This window comes from Astyanax mexicanus, chromosome 15, assembly GCF_023375975.1.
Source record: "Astyanax mexicanus isolate ESR-SI-001 chromosome 15, AstMex3_surface, whole genome shotgun sequence".
NCBI lineage: Eukaryota > Metazoa > Chordata > Actinopteri > Characiformes > Acestrorhamphidae > Astyanax > Astyanax mexicanus.
This window is the reverse complement of record NC_064422.1, coordinates 44,534,162-44,545,732: the sequence shown is the minus strand read 5'-3', so window position 1 is coordinate 44,545,732 and position 11,571 is coordinate 44,534,162. Positions and strand designations below refer to the sequence as shown.

Genomic DNA, 11,571 nt, shown 5'->3' with positions numbered 1-11,571 from the left:
CTGAAACACAAGAGGACAACAGATAGAGTTTGATTATAATTACAAATTGTAGAGTGGTGTACAGTGGTGGCTAAGGATGTTTTCACACCTGTAGTTGGTTTGGTTTCGCCAGTCTGGATCAGTTGATGAGTTTGTTCACCATTGGTTTGGTTTCTTTTCCACCGAAATGCGCCAAGAAAATAAACCAGCAAGTGCGTTGTGAAGAAATTCTTGTTTTCCACTCCACTAACTAAGCGCTTCGGAGTTGGTTTGGAACTGGACCAGGGACCAGCCCCTCTTGCAGGTCTTGGTGTGGTTGTTTTAGTCAGCACTTGAAATAATCAAGCCTTACCTGACCTAACCAATAAACTGTCATTACAAGCCAGAGCCTGATTTAAACTCCACATTTTTTTTGTAAGTAGAGCGTTAAAAAGGAGCTTTTCAAAAACATTTTCTGGCTGTTAGAATGAGCAAAATCTGTTTAGAATTACGTTAATTAACATTGCAACACTAAAGAAGCATAGACCTTTTATTTAAGAGAAATCTCTATTACGACCAGCTACACACAATGCTGCAGGTGAAGTGCATAATGCAAACAAGTTAAGGAGCTGCGTAATTAAAACTTTCTAACTTTTGCAGCTTTTTTTTTTTATTTTAAACACAGTTTGATTTGTTACTTTGCTATATTCTGTTTATCATGGCATAGCTTTATATAAAATAAAAATAACATTAAAAACCAGACGCCTACGTCACAATTTGATTTGTGGTTTCATTCCAAGTAGGGTGAATAGGATTGTCTTGTAGTGTATCTTGCATTTATTCCTAAAATCCCCATGTATATGATCAGCAGAGCTGTTTAAATAAGGCTACAATTAAGTAAGGATGCTTTCTGTATTAATTTAATTATAGATTAATTGTCTAAACAACCTATTATTTTTTATACTAGCGTTGGAGACATTTTCCATTTTCCATTTGTCTCCGTTTGTCACTGCCATTTTTCCAAATTCATGTCTGTGAAACTTACAACTTTTCTTCTATAAAGTGGTTGTTGCTATAAAGTTGCTAAGTGGTTGCTATGTTTTTCATGTTGGCTGCTGTAGTCCTAGGTTGCTATGTTCTCAGGTAGTTGACATGGTGTTGCTAAAAGGATGCAAAATTGGTGGTTCAGTGTGCCAAGGACACTGCCATTATGTTGCTTAGTGGTAGCTAAGTTGTTGCTTGTTGATTGATAGCATGTCACTATTGCATATTAGATTTTTGATGCATAGGTTTTGCTAAGAGGATCTCACCAGAGCTCATGAGCAGAACGGCCTGTAGCAGGGCCACCTCCGTGTCGTCCAAGTTGAACTGAGCCAGGCTCTTCCCCAGATCGAAGATGGCGTCCGACACCACGCCCAGGCCTCCGTTCTTCAGCTGCTCTCGCTTCACTGCCATCTCCCCACTCAGTGTTAGAGTCTCGCTCTCGGGGTCGTACCGCACTGCTGCCCGAAGAGACATGATCTCCATACAGCAGCCCTTCAGCAGGATGATCTGATCCTCACAAGGCAGCTGCACACAAAACACACCAGCATCACTTTAGTACATCAGTGTTCCTATCTGTTTTTTTTATAGGGCTGTGAATTGGCAATAACTTGGCCATACAATTTGTATCATTATAAAGGAGTTATGATTCAGTACATTAAGATATATCAGTACAATAATACCATTAGGCAAGGCAAATATATTTATATAGCACCTTTCATACACAACGGTATTAAAATTAAAATTAAGTCAAATTAAAAAGCATGTAAAAGAATAACAATAAAAATGGAAATAAAAAATAAGAATGAGTCAAACGTGATTGAAATAAAAAGGGGTAACAACTATTTGTTTATTCCTCAAAAAACTAAACAAAACATTGTTCTTGAACACACAGCTTTGTTAGCATGATGTCTAATCATGTTATGTTGTACTTTAGATTATTTTTGTGTTTTAATATTTAATTTAATTGCGTGTTGTAACTATGTTCTTTGATGCACTGTTCCCAGGGCTCTTAAGTCTCACACATTGGTGGAAGACAAACACATTTCAAGCTATTCATATGCCACACCTTGTATCTCTAATGCAAAAAAATGACTAGGACAATGCCCACCAAGGTGCGCTACCAATCTTTAACTGTGGACGAAGAGCAGCATCAAATCTTCTGAAGAAACTTGCCATACACCAGTGAATAAATTGAGAAATTTAGCTACTCAGCAACCTATCAAAAAATATTGTATCCAGGGGAAATGTACAGGATTTCACAAAAAAACTTTCCAAAGAAGACGATGCGGATTGACATCTGCAGTACAGATCTCGTCATCTGATTTTGTATTTCCTGATTGAAATTAGTTCTTGCATCATAAAAGTAATGAGTTTATGGCTCTGAGTGCTTCAGCGGGCTAAAGCGCCATCAGCTGCCGGAGCCCTGAGAGAGCAGAATTGGTCTTGCTCTCTCTGGGTGGGTACAGTAGATGGCGCTCTTTCCCCTCATCACTCCTAGGGTGATGTGGATCAGCACAAGGCTGCGTCTGTGAGCTGATGTATCAGAACCGAGTCGCTGCGCTTTCCTCCGAGTGCTAATGCTGTGATGCTACTCAGCAAATCTGCATCAGCAGCAGTTCAAAAAGAAGCGGAGCCTGACTTTACATGTGTCGATGGAGGCGTGTGCTAGTCTACACCCTCCTGGTGTTGTGGCATCACTAATGATGTGGGATAGACAGCAGAGTAGCAGCTGAATGGGTGGGGACAATTGGTCTAGCTAAATTGGGAGAATTTTTCAGTACACCCCTACTTTCACATGCATTGATTTATTTTTAAATGAGTATTGTACTGAAACAGTTAAAGCTAACAGAGTGAGGCATGCTCATCTGGAAAACTGCAGAGTGAGACGTAACCGTGTTATGAAAGCTGTGATTTAATATGATGTAGATATTATGGAATGTAAACCAAAGTGAATGCATATATTGTAAAAATGAGCTCATTTAGTAAGAAATATGAGATGTGGAAAATCTTGCAGATATTCAGTTCAGAACATTAAACCTGAGGTGTGTCAGAAAGAGTGTGTGGAGGACTGTGTACATTCAGTGTGCAGACAATAACAGAGTCCTGCTATAGGTGGGATGTGTAGTCTACACGGCAGGAATGTACACACACTCCATGCTTAAGCTGTGCTGCTGCTACATGCTAAATATGGCTTGAATGTTTCAGACACACACATGCTCTCTTTCCCCCAATATAACATGAAAAAATTCAGTCCTCCAAAACCACAATAAGGGTGTGCAATACTGTCATTCACAATAAAATTAATGAATACGTATTGTGATCTTGACTGTCTTCAAATATACAAACGATTCTTGATTATGATTTCTATATTTAGATCTTTTAAGTGATACACAAGCTACTGTTTCCTTTACATTTAATTTACTTATTTTATTTACGAATAGTAAGCAGCCCCCTTTAACCATACATTTAGCTTTTATATTAAACCCAATGCAAAAATAACCTCCTTATATTTCTGTTATCTATAGTATCTACTGAGTTTTCCTTCTGGCAGCTTCTGTACGTAAAGATTCACAATCTCGATTATTCCATTTTGAAACTCTCATTTAAAGAGTAAATTGTTTAATCTAATTCATTCGATTAACCTCCCAACCCTAATTGTAATAACAGCAGTATTTTGACTTGTCTTCGGATTTTGCTGTTTACTGTAAAGATTAAGGATATTTTTTCCTATAATTGTTTATATTCAAAGTTTATATGCAAACACTCGATATTTTGCTCTTTTGCACTTCATTTTATGTAACATTGTTTATTTTGTGACATTCACTTTATACAACATTAAAGTTTTGTTAAGTAAATGTTGCTTATAAAATAAATCTTGTTTATACTAACCTAAAGATGGGATATATGTTTAAAATATTGCATATTTACAATATTAAAATACATTTTTATAGTACACAGTATTTATCACATTGTTTTGACATGCAAACAAAATGCATCAGCAATGCTAGATTATTAAAAAAACTGCTATTTCTGCTTTTTTTTGTTTTTGCACATCATCCAATTAAACAGAGCCTTTTACAGAACTGATGATACCTTTGATATATTTAAAAAATGTATTGTGATTTGCTAAAATATTGTCATATTGCCCAGCTCTACTACTGATTGTTTAAAAGTGATACAGTGCTATGAAACAGTTTGGGCATCCCTGATCATTTTCATGATTTTTCTTTATAAATCATTGGTTGTTGGGATTAACAATTTCAGCAGATGAACACAATCATATTTGAGAAGTGAAATTAAGTTTATAGGACTTACATAAAGTTTGCAATAATTCTCTAAACAAAATTTGGCAGGTGCATACACTTAACACAAATTTTTGGAACATAAATATTTGTTTGGTAAGCTCAATGACCCTTGACCTACAAACACAGGTGAATCCAATTATCCAATTAACTGAACTGATTTGGTTATATCGTCGAGAATATCGTTATCACATAATACAATAATCACAATATTGTAATGTTATTTTAGGACCATATCGTTCGCCCCTTAAGCCACATACTTGTCTTTAGTAATCTGACTACAATCCATTAGCGACACAGACACACTCATCTCTCTTTTACACTCGTTTAAAACCAGCCATTTGCTCTTTCACCTACAGGAGTCAGTAAAAATGAGTCCATAAAAAAGAATTCATTAGGTCTTAATATCGATGTTACTGTGTTGTTCAGAGGGTGAGTAAGAGCGTTCAGTAATTCGCACAGCAATTAGCAATTATGCCACCAATTACAGTGACAAACAGCACAGCAACAACTCACCGGTCCCTCAGCTAATTAGGCTGATGCAAACAGAAGGTAATAATAATAACACATCCAGATAAAGATCCTTATCAATGTGGAGATAATATAGTGTACAAATATGCCACACAAGCATCAGCAGCAGCATCATCAGAACTACATAAATACTCTTCTAAGTAGTCGTAAACAGTTCAAAATATATAACAGATGCACAGATTCAACTGAAAACCCAATATTCCATATATATTCCACAGAGCTATGCTTTGTTCAATTTGATCTCGATTGCCTCCTCAAGTCTACCGAGCCTGAGTTCATAATCCAAGATGGCTGTCCTGTTACCCAACAGTAGTAAACTACAGTACAGTTTATCATTACCACTTTTTATCCATTTGTCTTTGAATAAATCAGTCATTCTCACATAATTCACCAACTTCTATTTATGAACATTTTTCCATTGTGTTTGTATTTGCAGAATACTGTATTAATAGGCAGTTATCAACTGGTAATGCTAACGATGATAACGGAAAGCACCAGATCCCCAGCTCTGATACATCAGCTAACAGACTCCAGTGCTAACCAACACTACACTAGGACAGGGTTCATACACTTTTTAACCAATAAGTTTCCATGATTTTTCATAACTTTTCCATACCTTCATGGCAAATTTTCATGACCATAATAAAACAAAAAATCAACTAAAACTGTAATCGAAATTGATTATAGTAGGTCTAAAATGAATCTGACACACAATCTTTAATAATAAAATCTATATAATAATAAAAGATCCTGAGAGATCCGTTGTTTAGGGCTAAATTACTGAATTTACTCTGTGCTGACTTATTTGTAAGCTCAAAATAGATTTTCTCCGGCGATAAATAGAAACGCAAAGATTTGTAGACCAAACTTCCATGACTTTTCCAAAACTTTCTGGGTATTTTTATTTTTCCAAAACTTATCCAGGCCTGAAAACAGTTCATTTGTTTTCATGACCGTACGAACCCTGCTAGGAGTGATGAGGGGAGAGAGCACCACCTACCCACCGGACTCTGGCAGCTGATGGTAAGCAGCATGATCTGAGATTCAAACTGATGATCCTTGATTTTTAGTGACTATGCTTTAGTCTGCTGGACCATTCAGAGCCATAATTTAAAGGTTTAACCAAAAAACGCCATTAACTTGTGTTTTACTTGATTCCCAGAACCAGCATCCAACTGAGAGCAGCAAAAATAATGCTTAATAAATCCTACCTCCGAAAACATGGGCAGTTTTTTGGCAAAGTCTACGACGCGTGTGATGGCAGGGGTGATGATCTTGGTGAACTCGCTGAATGCCTCCAGGTCCACCTTGTCCCCGTCTGACGTTGGAGCTACCGGGGACTGGCCGATGTCATCAGGCTGAAAAGACCAAACACAAAGAGACAGAGAGGTTAGAGACTAGCATTTAGAAAAGCAAACAATAGTATCCCGTCGCATTATATATTTGAGCCCTTCCAATGAATAACCATAGATCAAATGGTTCTTGCTTCTTTACTATTGCAAGGTATTTTTATTTTAAACTGCATTATGAATAAGGAGAATTATATAAATAATAGGTCTAAATAAAGCCATGGTGCCCCCATGGTTACAAAATGCCTTTTTGGCTAATGTATAACACAAAGCCTACTTAGTTTGTAACATAAAGCCTATAGTATATGATTTAAAGCCTACTAAGTGTATAATATAAAACATATATAGTGTATAATGTAAAGCTTACTTAGTATATAACATAAAACCTAGATAGTGTATAATGTAAAGCCTACTTAGTGTATAACATAAAGCCTATATAGTGTATTACAGCCTACTTAGTGTATAAAATAAAGCCTATATAGTGTATAACACAAAGCCTACTTAGTGTACAACATAAATCCTATGTAGTGTGTAACACAAAGCTTACTAAGTGTATAACAAAGCCTATATTGTATATAACACAAAGCCAACATAATGTATAACAAAGCCTGCACAACATAAAGCCTAAATAGTGTATACCATAAAGCCTACTTGGTTTTTAACAGAGCCTATATAGTATATAACACAAAGCCTACATAATGTATAACAAAGCCTACTTGGTGTACAACATAAAGCCTAAATAGTGTATACCATAAAGCCTAATTAGTGTTTACATAAAGTGTATATACTGTATAACAGTAAGCCTACTTAGTGTATAACACAAAGCCTATATAGCCTAGTCAAGTCAAGTAGTGTTACTGTCAATACTCCATATGTAGTGTATAACATAAATTCTACTTACTACTTACTACTCTACTTATTAATAGTGTGCACTATTAATCCTACTTGGTGTATGACATAAAGCCCACTAGGTGTATAAGGATACCTATTTTTTTTTAGCATAAACCATAATTAGGGTATATCATAAAGCCTAGGTTCCTAGGGTCTACCATAAATTCAATTTAATTTACAACAAAAAGCCACATTATTTTATCTTTTACTGAAGGAAAGAACAGTACAGTTGGAGGTGTGATCCAGTGTCTGCAGTGCCAGCAGAGCTGGGATTGTCCGGGGAGGGTTATTCTGCAGTAGAGTGGTTGGAGTGGACTGATGAGGGGGTTCACATGCTCACAATAGCCTCTCTGTTCCACCCTGGAGAGGACAATAGGTCAACACTGCACGGACCGGGCAGAATCAGTGTTCAGGACTGCAGCTTTCACAACAGCATTCACTCGGGAGGTATCGCTGCTCCAGGCGCTTCTGCAGATACTGCGATTTGGGACGATAACAGCTTTTGAGCCTCATCCAGAACACAGTCACATCTCATTGACCCAAGGTTATCAGCATGTTTTAGTGTGTCTTCTGAGTGAAACGTGAGCAGCAGTGGGTGTTTATGGATGAGAGGGAGGACAGCACAGTGAAGAGAAGATGAATGAACGAGGCGGATGGAGGGGATTGGGTGAGCTGGCCGAGGGGACAAGTCTGAGACAGTGAGATTGAGTAGGTTGGCATTCGGCGCTGCAGGGACAGACTGCAGAACTGAAGAACAGAGCCCAGAGGAACAGAGAGGTTGGAAGGCACTTTGAGAGGAACTCTAAGCAGGCTGTAAAGTGATTAGAGCCAAGGCTCCAGCGGCCACTCCACTGCCCACAATTCCCTCTCGGCTCACAGCTAACACTGCTAACAGCTGGAATAAGCCAAATGGCCTGGGGTAAAACAACATTTTCACTTTTGTAAGAGCTTAGAAACAGAAAAGAAGGTCCAATCCCCTTTCTCTTTTGTACTCCTACCTTTTTGTTTTTGAGTTAAAAGAATTGGAATTGGTTGAAATCCTGCCCTTAAGAAATGGGATAATGCTTCAAGAATTTGATCACAATGAAAACCCATCGATACGATAATATGCACATTGAAAACTTACAGAGAACCTCAGAAACAAATATATTATTTATCAGCCTTACAGTTTTAGCTTTTAACCAATAAAATGAAAGATTTTCCTGAGAAATGTTTCATATTTCTTCGGTTTTACATTTCATTTTGCCCAATCCCATTTCATTTCTTGGCCATACCACTTAGCCCTACCCCTCTGTTTTGCACGTGCATGCCTAGGGGTCCCAATTCTTGCTACATGGTCTTTAAAACTGAGATTTTTTGGAGGAACACTCCAAACAGAGGGCTATGAGAGTCACTGACAAGGTGGCAGCTCCAGCAACCAAAGAAACCCACAATTATGTGTAAATATTATCCTTATAAAAAAGTAAGATAATCACTATATTACCATAGGTTAATGTGTAGTTTCATATGTTATGCCCATTTTCTTTACAATACACATACAATTCGTTCAGTCTTCGTCTCAGTCTTAACTAGCTAACTTTCCCGTTCCACCTTAAATGGTGCAACAGATGGTGGAAGCTGCGGCAATTAAAGTGGAACAGAAAAATAAAATAACATAAAAGTTAGTTTTAAAGCTAATTTTAACTCCCCATCAGAGAGGAATTAAGGAATGGACAACAATAATGAATTGCTGCACCACCTTACCCCTTTCTGAAAACATACGATAAAATATGCCCGAAAGTTAACTAGTTGAGCAGCAGCAGTTAGGTTGCTGAACCTTAGCGAACGCTCCACTGCTATAACGCTAGATCTGTATCTGGTGCTTGAAAGTTTTTCCAATTCTTAGAGGGAGGATTTCACCTGGTAACTCATACCTTGTAACTCAAAACAAGGGGAACAATTTAGAAATAGGATTGGGCCTTTCTTAGACTGGTCACAGCTTTAAAACTTCTTTTTAAAATTAACAGGTTAAATAAAACAATAGATCTGTTGAAACATCAGCAAGTATCAGTTTGAAATATCGCCCAAATCTAGGCCCAAAAGCAACTATCGACAGATATCAATATAATTCCGATATCATTCCGATATTCAAGCATCTCTAGTCTCAAAGTGTGCACGTGTACTGTTTCAGGGACAGATTATATATATAGACTGATTTAGATCACTTACATTAATAAATTAGTAAATATAGATTACATTAGTCAATAGAGCCAAATTTGATCTGAGCTAAAAATCAGAATTGATTAATGAGCCTCCTAATGAAAGCACAGCCTGATACTCAGAGGCCACTTAAAGTTCTGCAGAGTAGAATATCAACAGGACAACAACAGGAATTGGGTACAGACTGATCTACGATTGTAAGATACTCTTTCTTCTATGAAAAAAGCAACCTCAATAATAATGATACATCACACAGGACAGATGGGACTCCTTCGTTCCTCGCAGGAACATCTTGATCTTTTTCAAAAGAGCACCTCTCGGCAATCTGAAAATAATACGCTAATGGACAACAGACACCAACGCATGGAAATACACAGATCTGATTCAATTACAAAGTGTAACTATATCCATCACTGCAGCCACTCTTCTATTTTCTTTCATTTTCCCCTGTTCGCTGTGTAACGGCTATTCACAGACCACGCCGCTAACTAGCAAAAGCACTCTTCCTTCCCTACCATAATAGAGAGCATAACATTATTAACATCTGAATATGAAAAGAGGGACGAGGCAGGAATACAGAATCAATTCGGCGGACGACACTGGGGAGGACGACTCGAGCAGAATGCTGAGTGTAACTACAGCATCTCGAGAGTGGCGGCGGTGTTTATGACCTTCACTGTGTCTCTTTAGAGCTATGTGACACAGAACATGGCAAACAAAGCCACCTTAATCAGCTCAGAGCACGCGAGAGAGAGAGAGGTGAAACGAGAGAGGCGGAGGACAGAGGGAGAGCTGTTCCACAAATTAAACTCATGAAATCGAAGAAGCATGATATGAATTACAGTTTACAGCTGGTTTTAAAGTATGTATTTAACACTGCTATTAAAATGAACTGGCCTTCGTGTGTTGTGACAGGGGGAAATAAGACCCAATGTGAGATTTAATCCCACTCCTACACTGGTTGTGTATTTATTATTTATATATATTTATAAAATTTGGGTTAAAATACTTTTTATCCAATCAGAACAGCAGGACCTTACGACATTACAACATAGTACAACTAATTAATGGGTGGTCAGGATGTGATGAGATAAAACGGCATGATATTTCTTGTCGGGTGTTAAAAGTTTCTAAGTTTCTTGCGAGACTTGCACACAGGTAACCAAAACAAGTGTTTGATTATTTTGTGCGGCAAACTTGGTTCAAACTTATGGTAAAAAAAAAAAGGTATTTTACTGCATATGATAAATCATACCTAATTTATAATCAATCACTAGAATGTGCTCAGTGCCCTCATGCTATTAGCATAGCCGCCAATTAGCTTTAACATTGTTCATGTTTTTACTAATTCTATGCTTAAAAACTCATTCCTGTTACTTTAATTCCTGTTACTCGAAACATATAAAGTAACAGGAATGACGAATGAGTGCCAGTAACAGGAGTAAGTTCCAGTAACAGGAGTGATTTATTTTTGTTGTTACAAATATCAATTGTTTGAACATGCAGTCAACCATTTCTTAAAAATAAAGAATATTTGAGAGAAAATCAAAGGAATTAGTGGACTTAGAGGAGTTAAAACTTAACATCCATTACAAGATTACTTATAAAAGATAAAAATGGTTTGGAGAGACATGTCATCTGCTGGTGTTGATCCACTGTGTTTTATTATCAAGTCTAAAGTCAGTGCAGTTTTGTTTTCCAACAAAATCTTACAGCACTTCATGCTTCCCTCTGCTGCTAACGTTTATGGAGATGCAGATTTCATTTTCCAGCAGGACTTGGCACACTGCCAAAGGCACCAATTGGTCTTATGTAATATTCAAATTTTCTGAGACACTGATTTTTGGGCTTTTTTTAACGCTTAAAATAGATCAATCTGTGTGTAATGCATCTAAATAATATATGAGTTTCACATTTTTAACTAAATTACTGAAATAAAGTAACTTTTCAATGATATTATAATTAACTGTATTATAATTCAGCAGTGAGGATGAGTCTGAATTGCCTGAAATTGAACGGGAGGAAGTTTGAGAGTATTCACAGGCAGCGGTGCGGGCTCTCGGCAGGCTCCTGGCCTTGCCCTGTTACTGGTGATCTATCTGGGCTGTAAAGGTTATATATGTATGCTGAAGCTCTTTATGGTGCATTTTATAGGATTTCTCAGTTGGCTGGAGAAGGGGATTCTGTCTCTGTGTGAGTGTCTCTCGCTCTCATTTGCTCTCTCTTGCTCTTTCTCCGGCGCTCGTTTGTGTGAGTTAATGTTCATCTGGGGTTTGATAGCACTCGTATGGGTTTTG

General features: G+C 37.4%; 1 protein-coding gene across 3 annotated transcripts in view; it reads right to left on the bottom strand.

Moving 5' to 3' along the window:
- The window catches only part of thrab (thyroid hormone receptor alpha b), a 285,484-nt gene that overhangs the window by 13,788 nt on the left and 260,125 nt on the right, over positions 1-11,571 (bottom strand). For all 3 annotated transcript variants that reach the window (XM_049464647.1, XM_049464648.1, XM_049464649.1), the window contains 2 exons: positions 6,047-6,193; positions 1,269-1,527 (listed from right to left, as the gene is read on the bottom strand). In XM_049464647.1, the coding sequence (XP_049320604.1) occupies positions 1,269-1,527; positions 6,047-6,193 (406 nt within the window). The remainder of the gene's footprint in view (positions 1-1,268; positions 1,528-6,046; positions 6,194-11,571) is intronic.